General features: G+C 41.9%; 1 protein-coding gene across 3 annotated transcripts in view; it reads right to left on the reverse strand.

The window, feature by feature from the left end:
* Window positions 1–597: 597 nt before the first annotated feature.
* CRACR2A (calcium release activated channel regulator 2A) overlaps window positions 598–24048 on the reverse strand; it is a 124454-nt gene continuing 101003 nt past the window's right edge. For 2 of the 3 annotated variants that reach the window (XM_075900595.2, XM_075900586.2), the window contains 7 exons: window positions 21997–22324; window positions 18110–18242; window positions 16273–16354; window positions 14453–14567; window positions 13080–13181; window positions 3627–3703; window positions 599–2604 (listed from right to left, as the gene is read on the reverse strand). In XM_075900595.2, coding sequence (XP_075756710.2) covers window positions 2514–2604; window positions 3627–3703; window positions 13080–13181; window positions 14453–14567; window positions 16273–16354; window positions 18110–18242; window positions 21997–22324 — 928 coding nt within the window. In that variant the 3' untranslated portion in view covers window positions 599–2513. Of the gene's footprint in view, window positions 2605–3626; window positions 3704–13079; window positions 13182–14452; window positions 14568–16272; window positions 16355–18109; window positions 18243–21996; window positions 22325–24048 lie in introns of all 3 variants that reach the window. The other variant, XM_075900589.2, reaches the window with a different exon arrangement.

The following is a 24048-nucleotide window of genomic DNA, read 5'->3' on the forward strand; positions in this document are numbered from 1 at the left end:
CAGATATCATTTTTTCACAGCTCCTATTGGCTGGGAATAGTGATCTGCAGCCAATGGGAGCTGCTATCACTGATACCTGGGCCTGTGCAGATAAATATAGTGGTAGGGGCCCACCAGGCACTAATCTTGGAAGACCTGATCTAGCCTTTGGCTGATATTTGCCCACCCGTGTTCTACATCTTAGCTGAATTGGTTTGGTTGCCCAGAGACTGCTAATTTCTGACATTTGAGTGCCAAAATATGGAATCCTGAACCAGGGGAGAGCAGAATGTTCTTGTGCCAGAGGTGTTGCTGAACTGGAGATTTGTCTCCACTGTAGTTGAAAGGCAAAACCTCTTGTTGAACTGGAGACACTTATCCCAGCTTGAAACTGGGATAAAAAGCAGCTTTCCTTTTTTCTAGGGCTGGACACTGATGGCTGTCGTTAACAGTAGGAATAACCCAGTGCAACCATAGTGTGTCCCTCCCATCATAGCTGACCTCCAGAACATGATTCTATACATAAAGATGTCACTCCAGAACATGGTTCTATACATAAAGAAGCCAAGGGAATAGCCTGCCCTCGTTTGGAACATTGTGCTGCTCTTCTTCACTGTATTTCTATTGTAAAATAGTGCTGTGGGGGTCCTCAGCGTGGTTGTCATAACCCACTGGAATGGGAATGGTTTGCAAGCGTTAGATGGTTCTGGACCATCTCTCCCATCCTGAGTGCTAAATAGGAATTAGCTCCTAGCTTGATGGAAGGAGAGGTCCTAGCTAAAGCTCAGCTATTTGAGAAGATATCAAAGTGGGTTCACAATATGGAGAAGGGGAGTTGCTCTAAGGAAAAATGTGCAAACTCCTGTTCTACAGCGATTGGCATCTAAATGAATATCACCAAGAAACAGATGTCCCAACAGCACACAGACTTACTTTAAAGGTTTTATTCAAAAAATAAAATAAAATAGTTACATATACAACTAGTGTTTAGCTTTTCTGGTCTTTTATAAAAGCACAGTCTTGTGTTTTTAATTACATTTGTTTTAAATTTGTGTCATTCAAGTTTTAAAAAACTTCAGAAAGTTAGAAAATGGATTGAAAATACAATGTATAAATCATCTTCCTTTTTTATAGCAAACAATCCTCATTTTTGTTCTGTTGACAAAATAGACTGAGACAGGTTCTGTTTCTTCTGCGCCAGCTCACCTGCTCTTAGAACAATTATTGAAGGCACAGCCACACCACTGTGTCCAGCGCAGAAGAATACCATCAGGAATTATTCAGATTCTTGCTCCAAAATTGCTCACTTAATTCATATTCTGCCAGGGTGGCCAAAGGAAAAAATGAATTCAGCGTGTTGTTCTAGGACAAGATTTTAAGACTGGTCCCTAAAGTTAGGCACCTACATAAAGGATGTGATTTTTTTAAGTGTTGTAACCCCAGCAGCTCTGATTGAACTCAAAAGGACTTGGCTGGCTGCTCAGCGCTTTTTTAAATCAAGGCTTTTGTTTAGGTGCACAATGAGGAGTTTTTTTAAAAAGCACCTCAAGAATTTAGGAACATAAGTCTCCTTGAATTTCAGTGAGATCTGTGCTCCTAACGCCATGAGATACTTTTTGAAACTCTCCCCAAATATGGGTTTAACATCAGGCAGACAGCTTCAAACATTTTGGCCATCTTATGCCAAATCTTCTGTGGTGGAGCCTTGTGAAAAAAGTTGGAGTTGTGTCAGAGATAAGTCTGATACAACAGTCATCTTCCATCTAAGAACATGGCTGGCTGTGTAAAACCCGTACTGGTTTGAATAGCCCCACAACAAGTCATGTAAAGGCACTGCAGCATGAGTTATGCCCTCCGCAATGAGGCTCCATGTGCAAACAGTGTAATTAGTAAGAATCGTAATGTCGATTTGTAGTGTGCGTCAGTTAAGGCTTACTCTGAAAATCTTTTTTCCCCTACATTCTAGTAAATGCACATTCAAAACCTTAACAGAGTATCTTACATTGAATTGCTTATGTTTAAAATTTAAATAATCATAATTTAAAACTCCTCAAAAAACAGACACAACTAATGAAAGTCAACATGGAACCAAGGTTTGAGGCTAAAAGAATAGGGATCTAATCCAGTAAACTCTAAATTTATATGAACAACCCCAATGAAGTCAACCAGACTACTCAAAGCAAGGGTGCTTATGCTCAGGCCCTATCAAAATTAACTTCCTGTTCTAAGTACTGTAAATTTCTTCTTGGTATTGTGGTAGCGTTTAATCACATAGTCATGGATCAGGACCCCATGGTGCTGACATAGAAACACATAACAAAAGGTGTCTTGAAGCCTTTACAATCTAAGTAATCCTAACTAAGGCCTTCATCTTAGCAAAGAGAGAAAAGTGAGTGTGCATGAAGTTCTTTGATGTTTTCTCTTGCTACATTCACTGCGCAGCATAAGAAATATTTTGAACATAAGGCAGATCTGATGATGCACTGTAGTGTGGTACATGATATATGATCATTGTCTAAATGTGCCCTAATCTTCTACAATCTGGCACAACAAGACTTTTTCTTTGAGTCTTGCTGCAGCTGAACAGTCTTTTCTTTCACCTTGTCTTCTTGTTCTTTTAAAATCCTAGGAAGGAAACAAAAAGAAATTACTCTCAGAAAAAGGCAATAATACCTCCAAGAAACAAACCCCACACCATCACAGTCAGGCATAGTTAATCTGCACTGATAGCTGGGAGACTGACAGAATTTTGTGAATTAATAAGTGAGTACATTTTTTATAAAACAAACATCAAGGCTGTTGTATTGCAAAATCGACTTTGCTCCTTTATTTGGAAAACAGCAGGTGTAGCTGATCAACTTATAAATATTTTTGAGACTCAAAGCAGCAAGCTGCATTGCCAGGAAATGCAGTCTCCAATATCTGCCATTCATTAGGTTTCTGCACTATCTGAAGGAAATTTTCAAAAATGCCTTTAGGATTTAGGAGCACACGTCCCATTGAATTCCACTGGGATTTGTGCACCTGAATCCTGTAGGTGCTTTAGAAACTCTCCTCCTCAGTCTTTCAGTCAGGTAGCAGAACTGAACTGACACGGGGTGGGGAGAAGGAGGGGGAGCGCACTCTGCAGCTCCCTGTTAAAGAGGATAGCAATGTCCATGACTGTGTGCATTCCCCTAGCACCCCAGAGTCTGCCTCTGGGAGCCATCACTGCGTACTGCTGCACCTCCACTCACGTTCCACCACTCAAAAGCCCTTATTTTGCAATTGACTCTGCATAGACAGACTCTTGCCAATGCAAAGCTCACTGGCATCAACAGTGCTTCAGATGGGCACACAAATCTGTTCACCTGGAGCTTCTTGCAGGACCAGCACTATTGATTACAACTTAAAAGTTAAAAGAGATTATTCAGACAGAGGATGGTTGGTTCCTATCAGAGACAAGTAGGAATATAGAAATAGACAAATAGAACGAACAAATAGAATCCATTCATTTATCAGTGATAGGGATCAATTAAATTCCCTTACAAATCTTTTGATATTGAACTTTCTCCTCATTGTGTACTTTGCAGACTTCATTTCAGCTAGTTTGATTTTTACCCATACAAGAGTCTATTTTTTACAAAACCACAGGCTGTTCTCCTTACCTAGCTAAGTGGAGAACCGGCTCTCGGGTATTATGACCAGAACAGGCACTGCATTCATAAAAAATTAAACTGTATTCCTAGATCAAAGAGAAAGACCATTTCAGTCAATTTTGCATAACATGGTAGTCGAGCTTTACAAGGCACAGTGGAAACATTGGGAGATGCAAGGGGAAAAGAAACACAAATAGTTCATTTGGTTCTCTCTGATTATGGGGGGGAAATGGCAACTTATGGCCTTGGGTAAACCTTAGACCAGTGTTGCCCAAATGGTGTTCCGTAGAACCCTGGGGTACCACGAAGTGAAAATAAGGGTTCAATGAGAAAATTCCATTACAATAACATTTTATGATTTAAAAAAATGAATATTTAAGCATTTATGAATTTTATTGAAAACAATTTTCATTTGTGTTTGCCACAATAAGTGTCCCTGTGTAATGCCAGCTTAACCAGAGAGTGGGGACGATGATGTCACTACTCAGCACTATGTGTGAAGTCAGTTAGTGGTGCAATCGCCTTTTATATACCACCATAAATCCCCATACTCACTCTCGGAGAGTCTTAGGGTATGTCTACACTACAAAGTTAATTTGAACTAACAGACGTTAGTTCGAATTAACTTTGATAGGCGCGACACATGCAAACCACTAGTTCAAACTTAATTCGAACTAGGTAAACCTCATTCCACGAGGACTAATGCCTGGTTCGAATTAACTAGTTCGAATTAAGGGCTGTGTAGCCACTTAATTCAAACTAGTGGGAGACTAGCCCTCCCCAGCTTGCCCTGCTGGCCACTCTGGGCACCACCAGGGAAACTCTTCTGCCCCCCTCTTGGCCCCGGAGCCCTTAAAGGAGCACTGTCTGGCTACGATGTCCGTGCCAGGTGCAGGCCCGCCTGTACCCAGCCAGCAGACCCTGCACCTGGCACGGCACGAGCCAGCCACCCGCTGCCACCCAGCCCTCCGCTTCTTCCCGGGACCAGACTGGCAGCTCCCGGGAGCCTGCCCGGGGCTGCAAGAGGCGGGCGCCCGCCTGGTCTAGTGCGGACATCGTGGACTTCATCCATGACCTCCGCACTAGATACAGGAAAGTGGACGTCTAGGGCAGGATAGCTGCCAGCCTGGCCACCCAGGAGTACGTGTGCATGAAAATCAAGGTGGTCCAGTGAGACCCTCGACCCTGAGCCCTGAGCTTAGAACGGCCATACTGGGTCAGACCAAAGGTCCATCTAGCCCAGTAGCCTGTCTGTCGACAGCGGCCAACACTAGATACCCTGGAGGGGATGGACCGAAGACAATGACCAAGCCATTTGTCTCTTGCCATCCATCTCCAGCCTTCCAAAACAGAGGGCAGGGACACCATTCCTACCCCCTGGCTAATAGCACTCCATGGACCAAGCCTCCATGACTTGATCTAACTTCTCTTTAAACTCTGTTCTAGTTGTAGCCTTCACAGCCTCCTGCAGCAAGGAGTTCCACAGGTTGACTATTTGCTCGTGAAGAAGAACTTTCTGTTATTAGTTTGAAGCCTGCTACCCATTCCTTTCCTTTGGGGTCCTCTAGTCCTTCTATTACAGGAACTAATGAAGAACTTTTCTGTATGCACCCTCTCCACCCCACTCATGCTTTTATAGACCTCTATCATATCCCCCCTCAGTCTCCTCTTTTCTAAGCTGAACAGTCCCAGTCTCTTTAGCCTCTCTTCATATGGGACCTGTTCCAAACCCCTGATCATTTTAGTTGCCCTCCCCTCTCCCACCCTCTCTCTTCCCCTCTCCCACCTCCTTTTCCCAGTCTGCCTGAGTTCTGTTCAATAAAGAGAGTTTCTATTTTTGAACACACATGTCCTTTATTTTGTACATCAGGAAGGAGGGCTAGGGAGGGGTAAGTGGAAGGAGGTGAGGGAGGAATGGGGTACGAGCCCCCGATGGGGAGGACTGGGGTGGCTCTGCGGGCTCCTTAGGGTGGAAGCTCTCCTGCAGCCCCCGATTGACCCCCCTCCCCGGATGGCAGCCTATGGCAAGTGCAGCCGGGCTGATGGCCGAGTGCTGTGATGTGCCGAGTGTGGGCACTCAGGGCACTCTAAGCCAGGACTGCTTTGCTGTCCCTCATCGAGTTAGACAAGCGAGCGGGAACCCCTGAGAACTGTCTGTCCGGGGTGGGGGTCGAGTCCCTTTAAGCACAGCCCTCGGCTAGCCTGAGGCAGCAGCTCCACGCTCTAAGTCCTAACCTGATGCCCTGCCGGCACTGCTTCCGGCCAGCCTTAACCTCAGTTCAGGGTCCACTCAATGTGGACATGCTAGTTCGAATTAGCAAAACGCTAATTTGAACTAGTTTTTAGGTCTAGATGCATTAGTTCGTATTAGCTTAGTTCGAATTAACTAATTCGAATTAATTTAGTTCGAATTAGTGCTGTAGTGTAGACATACCCTCACAGAGTTAGTTATCATTTATTGCTCACCAGAGAAGTGCACACAACTGGGAAATCACTTGTAAAACCATGCGCAAAAGATATTGTAATGTGTATGTTGGATGAGAAGTCTTGTCAAAAAGTTGAGGCTGTGTCACTATCAAACAATACTGTCACGTGTTGTATTCACAATCTTGCTACTGACATCAAGAAAGTGCTTATTTTTCAGCTGAATCTATGTGATGCATATTTATTACAATTAGATGAGTCCTCTTATGTTGCAGGCCTTGCAGTTTTGCTAGTATTTGTCCATTATGATGTTGATAAATCTATTGAAGATGACTTTCTTTTATGCATATTTTTGCATACCAACATGACTGGTGAGAATATATTCAATTAGCATTTGTTTATTATTATCCTTACTTATTTGTGGTCTTCTTTTCAGCTCCATATATAAGACTATTATTAGGAGTTCTGTAAAATTATTTTGAGTTTAAAAGGGGTCCGTGGCCAAATAAAATTGGAGAACACTGCCTTAGACAATAAAGATGTTACCAGAACAACAACACAACCAACATGCATTTCTTGTCAGACATGGAGTCTGTTGCAGTTTACACAGTGGTTTTCTTTGAGCCCTTCTTTTTTAGAATTGTGTTTTATCAGTGTTTTATTTTCTACGTTTTCATGAATATTCCAAATTTAATTTATTGTACTGAGCCTTGCAAGGCCTGATGAGAAAGAAAAATGAATTAGCAATATTGGTTTAAATTTGCGTTTTATTGATAGCTGAAGATATATACAAGTTTGGACTATTAATATGCTGAATAACTGTTCTAATAATGCGCACGCGCGCGCACACACACACACACACACACACACACACACACACACACACACACACACTGAGGCTATTTCTAGCTTATCTCAGGCTAGTTGGTGAAATTTCCTGGTTAAATACAGGCAGTCCCCGGGTTACATGTATCCGACTTACATCGGATCCCTACTTACAAACGGGGTGAGGCAACCCCGCACTAGCTGCTTCCCCCCAGCAGACCAGGGATACGCGAAGCTAGCGCCCTTCCCCAGCAGACCAGGGAGACGCAGAGCGGCTTTTCTCAGCAGACACCTCAGCCTGAGAATAAAGGACTGAGGGAAGTGAGGTGTGGGAGAATAAAACTGAGCTCTGGAGAAATGTTTGGCTAGAGTTTCCCCTACAATATGTACCAGTTCCGACTTACATACAAATTCAACTTAAGAACAAACCTACAGTCCCTATCTTGTACGTAACCCGGGGACTGCTTGTATATCAATAGTCACACAAATACACATTTGAAATTAAATATAATCTCAGGCAACTCCCCTTTGTCCTTCTATATAAGAATGTAGCCAGACCTCAAAAGGAAATCTAGCCAGCATTGGGATGATATATATGAGCCTGACTGGGAGTAGCACTGCCCTTCCCTTGTTCTCCTACAACCTATCAGCATCTTGTTTGAGGGGAGATCACAGACATGATACTGGTATGAATCAGAACTGGTATCTCAGAAAATGCCCTATGGCAGAGCAAATCCTTAATGTGAGATAATAAGGTATACTTAATTGATCATTCACCTCCATCAGTCTGCCAAACAGACCCTTCTTTTGATGATCCAGTCAGTCCTGCACTAGAAGCCGTGCCTTTGGACTTTGAAGGGAAAGTGTACGGACAACATGCACAGTGGAAAACCTCAGTAGCAGAAGGCAAGTTATGTCTCATTAACCATACCAGGCACATCCTCCACTATCAAGGGAACTGGCTAATGAACTTATTGTCCCACTGACCTTTATTTTTGAAAAATCATGGACCAATGAGAAAGCACGTAAAAATGGGAAAAAACAAACTGACAAGCAAGGAGAGAAGAGTGATCTTGGCAGTTACTGGTTGTGGGATAGCCTCTTGAACTAAAGAAGACAGGAAAGTCGCATTGCCTGGCCTTTTTAAAATGAAAAGAGAGAAAAAGGGACTAGGGGGCAGGAGCAGCCGAAGCAATGAAATCACTGCACTAGTACTGCAGTACTTTAAATGTGATCTACCAGCGTTCTTGAAAACGTACTGACCAATGAGCCAGATGCTCTGCTGGTATAAATATGTTTAGCTTCTTTGGGCATGTGTACACAGCAGGGCAAAATCTGAATTAAGCTATGCAACTTCAGCTATGTCAATTGCTTTTGGAGCTGTCGACACAGCAGGAAGTCTAAGGAAGAACATTCTTCCTTTGATTTCCCTTACTCCTCATGAAATAAGAGTTACAGGAATCAGAGTAAGAAGTCCTCCAGCTCGCCATTATTTCAAAATAATGGCTTGTTGTGTGGACGTGCATTTCGTTATTTCAAGATAATGTCAGTTATTCTGAAATAAAGCTGCTGTGTAGATGCTCCCCTTTGATGTTAATGAAGCTGTGGAGATTTACACATCAGATGAGGATTTGATCCAATGTAGTCTGAGTGCTCTAGGAGTAATTCATGTAAGTAAGCAACTGCAATGGATTCCTTAATGGAGATGTCATATGTGGTTTCATAGGAATTACATTGCCATTTAGCAGTAATTAATATTCCATTAAAGTAAATCATTATAAGCTCAACAAGCAAATTGCTATAATTTAAGTAAATCTTGCAGCTTTTCAAAAGACAAATTGTCACTGATCACTCCTTCCTCTTGCTCCATCAAGCAATGCAGTCTAATGAATACAGTATTCATTCATTTGACTGTTATCATTTTTCATTTGACATTGTTTTATGTTACATTTGTAAAACATTTGGGCTACGTCTACACTGCAGGCTTCTTGTGGAAGAACGACCGTTCTTGTGCAAAAACTTGCAGAGCATCTACACTGCATGCACATTCTTGCACATGTAAATTTAAAGTAAAGTGTCAGAACAGAGGGCTTCTTGCGCAAGAGTTATTCCTCTCCCCGTGAGGAATAAGAGCTCTTGAGCAAGAGGGCAGTATGGATGGGCAACAGGGGTTTCTTGTGTAAGAAACCGCTATGGCTAAAATAGCCATCAGAGATTTCTTGCGCAAGAGAGTGTCCACACTGCCATGGACACTCTTGCGCAAAAGCACATCTCTTGCGCAAAAGCACATGGCAGTGTGGATGCACTCTTGTGCAAGACCTTTTATGCGAGAACTCTTCTGCAAAACAGTTCTTGTGCAAGAAGCTTGCAGTGTAGATGTAACCTTGGTTTCCTTACATGCCATGTAACACTTAATGACCTTGTAGACTGCAAGCTCTGCACCTCAGAGTGATTCATCTTGTTTTTATGAAGTATCAGAGGGGTGGCCGTGTTAGTCTGGATCTGCAAAAGCAACAAGGAGTCCTGTGGCACCTTATAGACTAACAGACAAAATGGTTCTTTGCCCACGAAAGCGTATGCTCCAATACATCTGTTAGTCTCGAAGGTGCCACAGGACTCCTGGTCGCTTTTGGTTTTACGAGTTGCCCCTTTTTAAAAAGACCTAAATGACAAATAGCCCCCCACTCCCTCCATTTACCTTTTATGTGTAATTTGCTTTTTGTATAAGGCTTCAATAATATTACCTTAGGGTATGTCTACACTAGCCACTGTAGTTGGAGCTAGGGTGGCTAATGTAGTCATTCGAACTTGCAAATGAAGCCCGGGATTAAAATATCCTGGGCTTTATTTGCATGTTCCCGGACGCCACCATTTTTAAATGCCCAGTAGTTCGGACTCCCTGCCCGCGGCTACACGCAGCACGGGCTACGTAGTTCGAACTCAAGCCCCTAATACTGAGGAGTAACGGTAGTCGAAATTAGGGGCTTTAGTTCGAACTACCTAGCCCGTGCCGCGTGTAGCCGTGGGCAGGGAGTCCGAACTACTGGGCATTTAAAAATGGCGGCGCCCGGGAACATGCAAATAAAGCCCGGGATATTTTAATACCAGACTTCATTTGCAAGTTTGAATGACTACATTAGCCACCCTAGCTCCAACTATGGTGGCTAGTGTAGACATACCCTTAGAGTCCTTCCTAGAAAGTGACCTACAGGCCCTGAAACTGTACCTGCATTTGGATACTTACACAAAAATCAAACACATTTGCTAAAACCAGAAACTTTTAAGTACTAGTGAGCTGATAGTTTGGCACTGAAGTCAATAGAAATTTTGTAACTTGCTACACTGGAAGTAGGATCAGGCACTAAATAAGAAAGCACCCTTCCTCATCTTTTGAACACAAAATATAAGCCATATACAACCACAAGACTTATATATGGAGATAAATTATTATTGGTCTCTGTATTGATCAAAGGTAACCCAGGGTATGTCTACACTACAGCACTAATTCGAACTAACTTAGTTTGAATTAGTTAATTCGAACTAAGCTAATTCGAACTAACGCATCCAGACTAAAAAACTAGCTCGAATTAGCGTTTTGCTAATTCAAACTAGCATGTCCACACAGAGTGGACCCTGAACCGGGGTTAAGGATGGCCAGAAGCAGTGCCGGCAGGGCATCAGATGAGGACTTAGAGCGTGGAGCTGCTGTCTCAGGCTAGCCGAGGGCTGTGCTTAAAGGGACCCGACCCCCACCCCGGACACACAGTTCTCAGGGGTGCCCCGCTTGCAAAGCAGTCCTGGCTTGGATTGCCCAGAGTACCCACTGGGCACATCACAGCACTCGGCTATCAGATCGGCTGCACTTGCCGCAGGCTGCCATCTGGGGAGAGGGGGCAATTGGGGGGCTGCAGGAGAAGTTCCACCCCCAGAAGCCCGCAGAGCCAGCCCAGTCCTCCCCATTGGGGGCTCATACCCCATCCCTCCCTCACCTCCTTCCACTTACCCCTCCCTAGCCCCCCTTCCTGATGTACAAAATAAAGGACATGTGTGTTCAAAAATAGAAACTCTCTTTATTGAACAGAACTCAGGCAGACTGGGAAAAGGAGGTGGGAGAGGGGAAGAGAGAGTGTGGGAGAGGGGAGGGCAACTAAAATGATCAGGGGTTTGGAACAGGTCCCATATGAAGAGAGGCTAAAGAGACTGGGACTTTTCAGCTTAGAAAAGAGGAGATAGAGGGGGGCTATGATAGAGGTCTATAAAAGCATGAGTGGGGTGGAGAGGGTGCATACAGAAAAGTTCTTCATTAGTTCCCATAATTGGAGGACTAGAGGACCCCAAAGGAAAGGAATGGGTAGCAGGCTTCAGACTAATAACAGAAAGTTCTTCTTCACAAAGCAAATAGTCAACCTGTGGAACTCCTTGCTGCAGGAGGCTGTGAAGGCTAGAAATAGAACAGAGTTTAAAGAGAAGTGAGATCAATTCATGGAGGTTGGGTCCATGGAGTGGTATTAGCCAGGGGGTAGGAGTGGTGTCCCTGCCCGAAGTTTGTGGAAGGCTGGAGAAGGATGGCACGAGACAAATGGCTTGGTCACTGTCTTTGGTCCATCCCCTCCAGGGTCCCTAGGATTGGCCGCTGTCGGCAGACAGGCTACTGGGCTAGATGGACCTTTGGTCTGACCCAGTACGGCCATTCTAAGCTCAGGGCTCAGGGTTGGGGTTCTCAGTGGACCACCTTGATTTTCATGCAAACCTGCTCTTGGGTGGCCAGGCTGGCAGCTCTCCTGCCCTAGACGGCCACTTTCCTGTGCCTAGTGCAGAGTTCGTGGACAAGGTCCATGATGTCTGCACTGGACCAGGTGGGTGCCCACCTCTTGTGGTCCTGGGCAAGCTCCCAGGAGCCGCTAGCCTCGTCCTGGGAAGAGGGGGAGGGCTGGGGGGTATCTGGTGGCTGGCTCGAGCCGTGCCAGGTGCAGGGTCTGCTGGCTGGGTGCTGGCAGGCTTGCACCTGACACGGGCACCGTAGCCAGCCAGTGCCCCTTTAAGGAGTCCGGGGCCGGGGGGCGGGGGCAATAGAGTTTCCCTGCTGTTGGCCAGTGTGGCCACCAGGGAAAGCTGGGGAGGGCTAGCCTCCCACTAGTTCGAATTAAGGGGCTACACACCCCTTAATTCGAACTAGTATGTTCGAACTAGGCTTAGTCCTCGTACAATGAGGTTTACCTAGTTCGAACTAAGCGCTCCGCTAGTTCGAATTAAGTTCGAACTAGCGGAGCGCTAGTGTAGCGCCTATCAAAGTTAATTCGAACTAACATCCGTTAGTTCGAATTAACTTAGTAGTGTAGACATACCCCCACAGACCTAACTCTTCAAAATATGTTCACAGGGCTAAATATTGCTTGCATTGTCTTCATTGCATTTTGGACAGCCTAGTAAATCTGTTACCAATAAATAGTGAACAGTGGGAAAATGTATTTGCAGACATATTTGTGGAATTAGACATCTATTTTAATTTTGATGAAGACATATTTCTGCCCCTTTTAGTTCACTTTGTCATCAAGATTTGGACAACTGATTTCTATATATAGATTAATCTTTTGTAGGTACTGTCATTCATTTAACTTCATATTCACTACACACCTCAATGAAAACATAGTATCTGTGTGAGCAAATGCTTTTGTTATTTGCTAATCAACTTAGGGTACCCAGATAGCAAGTGTGAAAAATCAGGAGCAGGGACTGGGAGACAAAAGGTGCCTCTGTAAGAAAATCCCTAAGGTGATATCCCATCATTCACTATTCAGTGATTATTCTCCTGTCTAAAAAAAAATAATTATCTAATCATGGATCAGAAACACCATAGTGTGACTTGGGTGACCAACTACACATTAATTATGATCAGTACTTACAATTCACAGTAAAACCACAGTCTGTAAGATGTTCAGAAAATAATTTGACAAATAATAACAATGACAAACAATAACAAATGCTGGACATTTTTCATTTTTAGTTAGGTAATTAAGGTACAAAATATATCAAATAACTGCTTGGTAGAAATGTTTTATGAAGATTGACTAATAAGTATCAAAGGGGTTTTTCCCCTTCTAAAAGCAATTGCCTTTTTAAAAACAATAACTTGAATTTCTATATATAATCCAACATTCTTTAAATGCTTTCATCTATTAGTTTTTATTACCGATTCCCTTCTCCATACTGTACCTTGGCTAGATGTTCTCCTAGTCCATAAGGGACTTCTCGTTCTTTTTCATTATCGGTTTTATTACCCAGCAATAGGACAGGTATATTTTCTCCAGTTGCCTCCTGCAGAGCAAAGAACACTAATCTATACGGCACACAATATGTCAACATCATTCAAATATTTTTAAAAATGATTACATATGAAGCACAGCCAAATCCCACTAGATGCCAACATAAAAATGAAAATACTGAAGATGTAACAGGCAAGTAAAGTGTTTTTTTATGAAGAATTACATCAGGCATCAGAATTGGACAAAAGGAATAAAGGAGTTATTGTGTGGGAGAAATGCATTACCATACTGGACATTCCTTGAATAACAGTGCAGCTCCAAAAACATTCAGATTTAAAGAAAGAAAGAAAGAAAGAAAGAAAGAAAGAAAGAAAGAAAGAAAGAAAGAAAGAAAGAAAGAAAGAAAGAAAGAAAGAAAGAAAGAAAGAAAGAAAGAAAGAAAGACTGTGCTACATAAAGCCCCAGGTGCCTGCCAACTACTTTTCCATTTAGATAGGCATGAAACAACTGCATTTGGAGCCAATTATACAATCAACGTGCATAATGTAAATAGAGATAATACATTTGATCAAATTTAATTATGAGAAGTGGTATTTATTACCATGTATAACACTATGAGAATGAGTATATTACCAAGTGTACACCAGAGACTAAATTCATTACATGATTATGTATGCATATTGCCTGAATTAAAGGCAATGGATTTGACCATATGTCTTGAACTCAGTGCCAGTTAATATCTCTCAAAATTTGTCAGTCAAGATGAATCAAATGTATAAAATATTGGAATTGAAAAAGAAGGCTATGTTTCCTGATCAAAACTAAAATTATCTTCTAAAGCTATTTTTATGTGTTGAATTGTTATAAAATATTTAATTGTTCAGAAAACATGATAAATAAGGGCCTGATCCTGAAAATGCTTAATCCTGGGTTTACTTCAGTGGGGCTACTCACAGTTGTCAGGGCAACTGACAGTAGTAAGTATTTGAAGAATTGAGCCTAGCTCCAAAGTACAGAGGCCACCTAGTGGCCAGCACAGATAGCAATGTTACATACATTAGCACACTGCTTATTGCCATAAGATTTGAATACACAGTCGCATTTCTGAGTTGCAAAAAGCTCTTTGGGAGCAGGGACGATGACTGGTAGGCAGCAGAGAGTAAAAACAAGATATTCTACAACTTGTTTTTCCCCCAGGAAGCTGAATCCTATAAAATAAACCAGTTTTACAGAATTTACAGTGGATACTGTTTGACATGCATGACCTCAAGGACTTGAAGGCTGTGGCCAGAGCAGTTTAGACTGAAAGCTATGTCCTCTTACCTCAATGCTCACCAACCACTGCTTGACAGCTGTGAATGTGTCTTTTGCTGTTATATCATACATCACAATGACACCATCAGCTTTTCTGAAAAACTGCTTGGTAATACTCCGGTACCTGCAAACAAGAATGTGTTTATAGCCCTTTGTCTTAGAGCAGTAGCAATGTGACAATATGGATAACAGTTTAATGGTCAGAAGCTACACACCAACTCTTCAATCCTGAAGCACTGAAGATTTACACACAGGGATCTAGATAGAACATTTGCATTCTTATATAAGCTCAGTTTGGCTCACCAATATATAAGCCCCACTCGTATGTGTAATCCCAACTCACGTAAGTAGTCCTAGTGACGTCACCAGGACATGAGCTGTAACAACAGTACACCTGTAGCTCTTTTCATTTCCAAATCTTATAGTAATTTACAAAGGCAGTTAAGCTTATTACACTCCTTTAGGGATGCACAGTGAATGCAGGGATAGACACGTTTAAGTGGCTAGTCACTGGCAGAGATGGGGGAAAAGCTCACCGTGTTGCCATAGTAAGGTTTATTCACATGAGTAACAGCTGGCAGACCAAAGCTTCATTTACAAATATGAATTTATACTCAGAGGACACATTTAAGCTCAAGGACAATCAGAGTGGATTTTTCCTTTCTTTTACACATGAAACCTCTCCTGTTATCCTTGACAATCCCACATACTAGATGAGTGAACAGTTTCCAACAGAATGTAGTGTCAATAGGAAGGGGAAATTTAACTATACTGAGAAATATGGTGAGGGAACAAATTCAGGGCTTTCTAGATTTATTATCCTTCTCCTTTTCATCTATCCCAAAATAGCTTATTCTTTTTCTCATTTGGTGGAAGTTCCATGTATGGAACTCACAATGTCAATGACTAAAAGATAAAAACAAAAAACAAAAGTGTGCAGTGTTTTAAAAAATCCTGCTGCTGACCCTTTCCCTTGTCTTTCTGTTCTTGTCCAGCTGGTGATAGTACATATGCTCTGAACCCATACTTCATATCTTCCGAACTGCACTTGGTGTGCTATTGCAAGGATTTCTCACTCCTCTATGTAAAAAATTAGTCAGTTTTTCACTTGATCATTGAATAATTTTTTATTTTCAACTTTTTTTTCCAATCAAAATTAATGTTTTTCATTTTTGGTCTTTCAATGAACCCCTGAAAAGTTGAAAGGGAATCGGGTATTTTGTGTGTGAAAACGTTCATTTTCTTAAAAAGTAATTTTTAGTTGAAAAAACCTGATGGAATGACAGAATATTTTTAATCAGTTCTGCTCCTTGTGAGACAAGTTCTTTCAGAAACTTTACAACAGGCTGGCTCTCCTGGCTCTGGCTACGTCTACACTGCAGAGTTTTTCCGGAATACTGGAGGTTTCCCGGAAAAACTATGCTGTGTCCAGGGAACACATCTGCTCTTAGGAAATTTTTTTCGGAAGAGCAGACGTGCGTTTTCGGCATCCCTGTAAACCTCATTTTACAAGGAAGCAGGGATGTTCCAAAAAAGGGTTTTTTTCAGTGTAGATGGGCCAAATGTCAGAAAAGCCTCTTCTGAAAAAAGAAGCAGAAAAAAGTTTTGCAAATTGTGGTTTGCAATTTGCGTAGCTTTTTCCGGAAGAACAGAGTAATGTAGACATAGCCCCTGTTAGCAGATACTGATCCTGCTGGGAAAGGATCAAGGCCTACCCTCACTTTTGCTGAACTAATTCTCCTCTCTAGTGGGAAGCAGGATTGAGCCCAAGGCTGTTGTTGTATAAATTCACAGAATAGGAGACTTAGAAAGTTAAGACAGTTTCTCACCGTTCCTGCCCAGCTGTGTCCCAGAGTTGCAGGGCTACTTGGCTGTTATCCATTGGCACTGTTTTCACACAGTAATCAATACCTATGAACACAGCATATGTTGTCTCTTTATACACTCAGTTTCATTTCTGATTATCTGATCAGGTTCATAGTAGTTTAAGTTAACAGCATCATGTTCAAACATGCCACAAATATTTCTAATCTGTGTTCATTGGTTCAGAAGGCATGCAATAAATTCTGGCCCTTTACAATTAGCTGATAATAAAAATAGTCAGAAGCTTTTATGTGATATATTTAAAGTAATAACATAAACATATTAAATGTAAATGTGTTAATAAATGTAACTTACAAAATGTCATTCATCTGGAGTAAATTTTTAAAAGGCCCAAGTGATTTAGGATCCCATTTGCCATGGAAAGTCAAGGGGACTGAGGCTGGTAACCAATATAGGCACATTTGAAAATTTTGCCTAGTATTCTTAAATAAATGTTCTTCAGTTTTGATTTATACAACTTCTGGATATTGATAAGACTTGCTCTAACAAGTAGGTTACACTGCCCTCTTCTGCAACGTTCTTCTAGGATTTTCTGTGGCACCACTGATGCTACTGGGATTCCTGTCACTGGCTTTTCTGATCCTAATACCATCAGTAACTAATCATAAAATTCAGATGGATTGTGGAGGATGTTTCCACTACAAGAAACTAGTTTCGCAGAAGTGAATTGGAGTTGCGTCTGGGTTTGTCAAGGTTCTGTATGACTGACCAGTTGTTCTATGGAGTCTGCTCTGTCACTCTTGTCAGAAGTGCTTATCTTTATACATTTACTTTTGGTTTATCTATATTTGCAGGCCAGTCAAATAACAACCCACATCCTGGTGTGACTCGCAGGTATAATGAATGACTTGCATTTTCGAGGTTATATTTAAAAGCTAGCTATTTAAGCTGCAGCCACAAATCTACATTGATATCTTCCTTCTGAAAGTCTCAGGAAATTATGCATCTAATCTGAGGCTACAGTACGGGTTTTGCTGGAAGAGGCAATGTAAATGAAGCGCGGATTAGCATTTTCTTGCACTTCCTTTGCATAATCTCTTCCGATCCGTTTTTGCGCAAGAGGTTTTTTTGCACAAAAACAAGCAGTGTGGACATTTTATTTTTGTGCAAAACCCCCTTTTTTGCGCAAGATCTTGTGCAAAAATGGATTGGAAGATATTATGCAAATGAAGCATGAGAAAATGCTAATCCGCGCTTCATTTGCATTGCCTCTTCCGGCAAAACCCATAGTGTAGACATAGCCTGAAGGTCTGGCCTGCAAGTGCTTGGTTACAAGCGCAAGCCATATTGGCATCATTTAAGCACCCAGCTTTGCAAACTTGTTGCTAGCATTTTCTGTTTTGCTCTTCACAAAGCTTCCCTCTCCTCATCTCCTGGAAATTAGGTAATTATTATTCAGTGATGGTCACAATTACATCTGACATAAGCCAAAACTTTTATTAATCTTTTGGGATGCAGTGTGATCTAGTGTATGGGGGTACTAAAATAGAAGCAAGGAGACCTGAGGAAAAATCCTGGCTCCCTTGAAGCCAATGAGAGTTTTGCCAATGATTTCAATGAGCCACGGATTCCACCGCTGGTTCTAATTTCAATTCTTCTACTAATCTGCTTTGTGATCTCAGGTAACTCACATCACTTCTCTGTTCCTTTGCTCTCTCTTTTCACAACAAGAACTTTCTTTCACTATGCGTTTGTACAGCTCCTAGCACAATAGGAACAGACCCTTGGCTAGAACCTCCCCGGTACTACTGTAATAATTATCATAATGTTTCTTAAACTTACCCACTGTAGCAGATGTGCCTGCGGAAAAATGATCTTCACAGAATCGCTGTAAAAATGAAGTCTTTCCCACACTTGAATTGCCAACAAAAATAATCTTGAATAAGCGATCGGGGGCAGAATATATTCTCTCCTCCTTCAAAAAAACCACAAAAGTTAGTTGACAATTTAAACTGTGACTCTGAACTCTGTTGTCTTTTCTAATTTGTAAAGACTTAAAGATGATCTGCAAAGTGGAAAAAAAATGAGGCTGTATCCTTTCTCCTTCTTTGATGACTTTTGAAATAACCTTAAGAGTTTGTTGTTTGGTTCATTGTGGCTTTTTAAAAGAGTATTGTTTATTTTTTTACCTTAAAGATAATAGGAATGTCCAGTCTGCCCTCCCTTAGTTTTAGTGGAAGTCTCTGTAGTGTTCCTAGCTGTGAGTTGTGAGCCTTTTTGCCACGTAACAAAAGGAATGAAGTATTGAATTTGTATCAAAGTTGTGTTTTTTTCCCAAGAATTTCTAGCATCTTTGAGCTCAACTTTTTGAGTCAATGTAATTTTCTTTTTAGTTCAAACCAGAAAAAAAATATGGCTGTCAGACTAGTTTTATAATTGCATGGATTTAACAATTCTATCTAATTCCCAGGCTATTTTGGGATGAAAGTCCCATGTGAGCCGAAACAAAAAGTTTTGCATTTATCCCTGCAAATCCAAACCAATACGCTCTGCACAACTCTGTTCAGAAGACCAACCTCACACTAAACTTTATACATATCATGGACTGTGTGTCTGGAGAACACAAGCACATTTATAAACTGTCTAATATTTTTTATTGCCTAATTGTGTTCTCAGTTGCTGCAATGTATAGATTCATGAGCTTCCATAGAGTTACTGCTGAATGCCGATATACACCAGGACCAGTTAATCCAGCTATTAATCACCTCTTAGCTCCTCAAGTATGTGGGAAGAATAATTTATTTTGCCTGCATGTTTTCCATGTTCTTTAGATTAAATTGAATGGGGATGCTGGAGAAGAATATTTCTACAGTATTCCATTTTTAAGGGAATCATTATTCCCAAATCCCTTCCCTTCTATTTTCAGCAGCAGTGGAAAATGAAGCAGCACCAGTGAGTTTGCAGTGGGGGCCAGAACCATCTGCTGCTCTAGGACAGAGAGGAGAAAGGGGGAAGGCAAGGTGGGGAGCACATTACTAATTCTGTCGAAAAAGAGGCAGAGTGATTCCCCTTTTAATGCAAAGTGAGCATTCCAACACATGCAAGAGGGTACAGAGAGCTGGCCCAGACAGGCAGTCTGCCTGGCTTTCCCTTCAGTGCCAGGTAGAAATCCAGACTGCCCAATATTTGGTACTGCTGTGAAGGAAGTACTGAATTATCATGGGGAAAAATAGTTATATTTGTACTACAAGAAAAAGTTCTCCACAGTGTCCCTTAACTGCAAGAAGTCCTTTTACCAGGGACAACATTTGGAGCAAATAGCCATCTAGCTCTCTATCTTCATCTGTTTGAACAACAGCCATTGTTATAACAGTCCTGTGATTTCTTATTTCTCGCTCCCTTATCCTTTTAGATTGAAAACTCAAACTACATTGCACCTTTAGGCTGTCAGCAATAAACACACACATACACATCCTGATCCTCGAGCCTATTGCCAATGACAATCATCATCCAGTTTGTGTAATGTGGGTGCTGGAGGAGGAGGCTCTGCATGACCTCCACTACACAGCTGGGACTGAAGGGCGCAAGAGTCCTTGCTATAATGGGGCAGTCCTTTATGGGAAGTGAGTTGAGCTAGATGACCTGGTTGGACTTTGCCCTCTCTAATTTCAGTGATATGCTGCTTGGAGGTGGGTCTAGACTCTGGGAAGCAGGGATATACAAAACATGCTGTGCAATATATAACACATGCCAGTGCAGCCAAATTCTTCCCATGGGCTTCACATCAATAGCTCCCAGAGATATCAGTGGATGCCAGCGTGCCCATCTGTGGGCAGAAAATTGGCTAGGCATTCCTTATTATTGTTATTAATTTATATTACAGTATGTCCTAGAACCCTCAGCTGAAGTTAAGGGCCCATTCAGGGTAGGAACTGTACAAACACACAAGCATGAACCTAGCCCAAAGACCGTACATTCAAAATTGACAGAACTGACAAAGGATGAGAGGGGAAACAGAATTGCAAAGAGGGGACATGACATGCCCTGGATCACCTAGCAGGCCAGTCACACAACTGAGATGAGAACCTCAATCTTGAAAGTCCTACTCACATGGCTGAGCCACTGGACCATCCTAGTTCTCAAATAAAATTGTTGCATCTCTCTTCTAAAGTACAAAAAGGACTAGGGGGAAATCCTGAGCTATCTCAATGTTTCAAGTTCCTGGTATCAATTTGTTTAAGAAACCTGCTAATAGATTTTCCAATTGTCAGTTAGTGTCACTAATAAGCCAATTCTCTGGTTTAAATCTTTAATGTGCAACAGCATGATAATAATATGCTTTCTGACAGATAGCTAGGACATCTTACTATTAATTAAATGGTGAGTTCAGCAGTTAGGAGTTCAGGAGAAAGGTCCACTTGATTGTAAGTGGAGGAAAGATCCAGTGGGTTCAGAGTAAGAAGTTTCCAATAATTGAGGCTACTTCTATTGAGAGAACAGTACAAAGAACCTTATGGCTATTGCACATTAATGATCTAAGCAGTTCTGATGAGCTTTCCTTTTTAAATTGAAAAACATGTCTGTAACTTGGTTATACTTTATGACAAAGTATGCCAATTATAATAGTTATTATGTAACCACAGCATCATTTTATGATTGTTTTAAAGATGTGCATAATACCTGCTTCTTTCAGAAAGGAGAGCTATGTAGTTAAGATTGATTATACCTATTTTTCCACACCTTAATCTTTTAAATATATACTTCAGGAATCAAACAATGGATCACACTTAATAGCTCTACTAAAATTAGCTAGTAGATACCTTTGCTTACAAGACAGTAAGAGTGTGAGTAAGGTTTTTCACGGCAGAGTTACCCTGGAGGTGATTTTATAAAGCCAGGACTGTGCACATTTGAGTTTGGGTTTCCATTGTGAGCATTAATGTAAGGTTAGAGCTAGAAGAAATGTTCTGAATTTTGATTTTTCAGTGAAAAAAAGTATTCCAATTTTGACCCAAAAAGCAGGGTACATTTTTCTCATGAAGTTTTGCAAAAAAAAAAAAAAAAATCTCACTTTTCCATCAGCTATAAATAGTTGTTCAAAATTTAATCAAAATTTCAAGTTTGACCCCCCGCAAAAAGGACACAGTTTCAATGGACATGTTCATTAAGGGCTGTTTCTTTCTTTATCCTACTCTGTCCCTTAAAGGATCCTCTAGTGCCATTTCCTAATCTCATCATCAGGTCAGATTTCAAGATTTTCAACAGTCACTCATAGTTGGCTGTCTCATCTCCTCTTTGAACATATCCAGTGAGATTTTTCCTGAACCACCATTAGTTGCTTGGTGCTGATCTGATTTTGATCTTATAAAGACTGTGAGAAATGTCCTCATGCAATTAATATAGAAAACATCATTTGAATTCACACGGTTGTTTAAATCCTCACTATCATAATCCTTGCATGTATTTTCAGCTGATGCCTGGCATCTTCATTTTTGCATCTTCAAAATGAATTTTAGGCACAAGTCTGAATTTAGGTGCATTATGCAATCAAGTAGTCAGAGGCCTAAGTAATCAGATCAGCATGCATGAATCAATTGGAGCATCAAAATATGCATCCAAATTGTATAGATGGAACTTGTGTCTATAAAAGGGAAGTCAAATGATTTTGGTTTGTGAAAAAAAATTACATTATACCCTCCACTTCCACTGAAGATAAGTCAACCCCTTACTTTTGACTGTGTTTCTTTCCCTACTGGCTGCTCTCTAAGAAATGATGGTGTGTGGTCTAATGATGGTACAATTTGTTTTTCATCTACTTCCTTTTCTGGGGAGGCATTGTCATTTTCTTCTGTCCACATGCTTAATTGCTTCCCGACTGGTCTCTCAAGAAGCTGGGGTAAGGGATCTTCTTCAATGGATATTATTCTCTGCAGATGTTTTGTTTGAGGCATTCCCCCATTAGTACCATGGTCAGACTCCGAACAAAGATATCCATTAAAACCAATAGAACTCCTCCTTGTCGAGTTATTAAAAATATCTTCTTCTTCAGAGGACTGGCTAAAGAAAGATCAGAAACAGGTAGGTTACCAAACAATATTAGGCCTGATTTTTATTTCATTTACACTGGTGTAATTCCATCCAGTGGATTTATTCCTGCCTTAAATTAGTGTAACAAGGTACACACTCAGGTCCATTACACTATCTGTTCTGTACAATAGAGTTAAAGCGTACAGTCAACTGATGACTGAAAAGTAAGTTAAACATGAATGTGTGTGTAAAATCAATACAATAATTGATTGTATTGATTGTATGGAAGGCGACATATGTAGCGTGATTCTAAAGGCAATAACAATAGTAATATTTTTGGCTGAAAAGTCAGACATGAATAAAAGTGAATTTTGGCTCATCCTAAGCTGGTTCAAGTAGCTGTTGTAAGCTGCCCAGGCTGCTTGTTCGAAATGAACCAAACCTTTCTATCTCTGACCTAACTGGTATAAATCAGCACAGTTCCATTGAAATCTATGGAGGCCCGCCTATTAATACTAGCTTATGTCAACACTTTGTCAGACTCATGCTGTGGACCTATCCCCAAAATGATGTTCTACTGCCCTTCCCAGGTGTTTTGCCCAAGAGTAGCTTATTAATGACATGCAGCCCCTAATCCTGTTCTCATTTACTTCATATTTAAGATCCCATAATTCAGATTTAAATGGTCCATAATCTCATGTCTTATTCAAACCACATTCTTATGCAGCCCAGCTAGTCGGCAATCATTGGCTGAGGTGCACTCCTCAAGCAGAAGCTCTTGACGTTATCATGCCACACTAATGCTGATCCAAGTAACATCAGATACTGGACTGGCTTCTGCTGCTCCCACAACTGAGGAAGCCTAAAGATGACTCGGAACCTCCTTTCTCTCCAGCCCCAAGCAGCATGAACAGTGTGGGAGTCATAGTTGAAGATCTGATCCTAATTTTTTTTCAAACAGAGCCCTGAAACTGGGCTGATTAGGCCGGCGGTTCCCAACCGCCGGTCTGCGGGCCGGTGCGGACTGTGAACCTCTGCCTGCCGGGCCGTGGCATACTGCCAGGCCATGCCCCCAGCTGCTAATGAGCCCCGCCTGCTAGGAAGCATAGTTCCCATAAGGCGCATGCCTGCACATACACACAAAATTTCTCCTCTTGCCCATTTCCCCAGGCAGCAGCATGGTGAGTGGTGTGGCAGGCAGCCGGGTCTGCTGCGGCTGGAGCCGAGGCCACACTGAGGCTGTCCCTATTGGAGCATCCATGCAGCCCGGCCGGCGGGTTGTGTGGCAGGTGGCTGCTCCGGGGGCCGGGGATGCTGAGGGGGCAGCCAGCCCACATGGCAGAGCGGGGCTGCTGGGCTGCATGGCTGAGTAGGGCCACCCAGCTGCCCTGAGCACTGGGGTCTGGCTCGGAGCCCCCCTGGGGTGGGGTGAGGGAACAAGGTGGGAGAGGCCCTTCAAGACAGAGTCAGTGCCCACTGCTTTCAGCCCAGCCTCTCCCCGGCTAGGTTCCCCTTTTTCTTTTCTTTCCTTCACTTCTTCCTCTTGGCCACAGCCCCCATTCTCCTGCCCTGCCTGCTGTACCCCTTTGCCTCTCTCCAAAAATTAGTGAAAACCAGAACTATTCTGCAAAGCCTGCCATCTCTTTCACAATGTATGATTTTAATCTTCCCATGCACACAATGACACGTATTGTGTGCGTACGGATTCACTGTAAAATAACACATGATTCCTTAAAATTAATTCCCGTACTGAA

This window comes from Pelodiscus sinensis, chromosome 1 (assembly GCF_052426305.1).
Source record: "Pelodiscus sinensis isolate ZL-2025 chromosome 1, ASM5242630v1, whole genome shotgun sequence".
Lineage (NCBI taxonomy): Eukaryota > Metazoa > Chordata > Testudines > Trionychidae > Pelodiscus > Pelodiscus sinensis.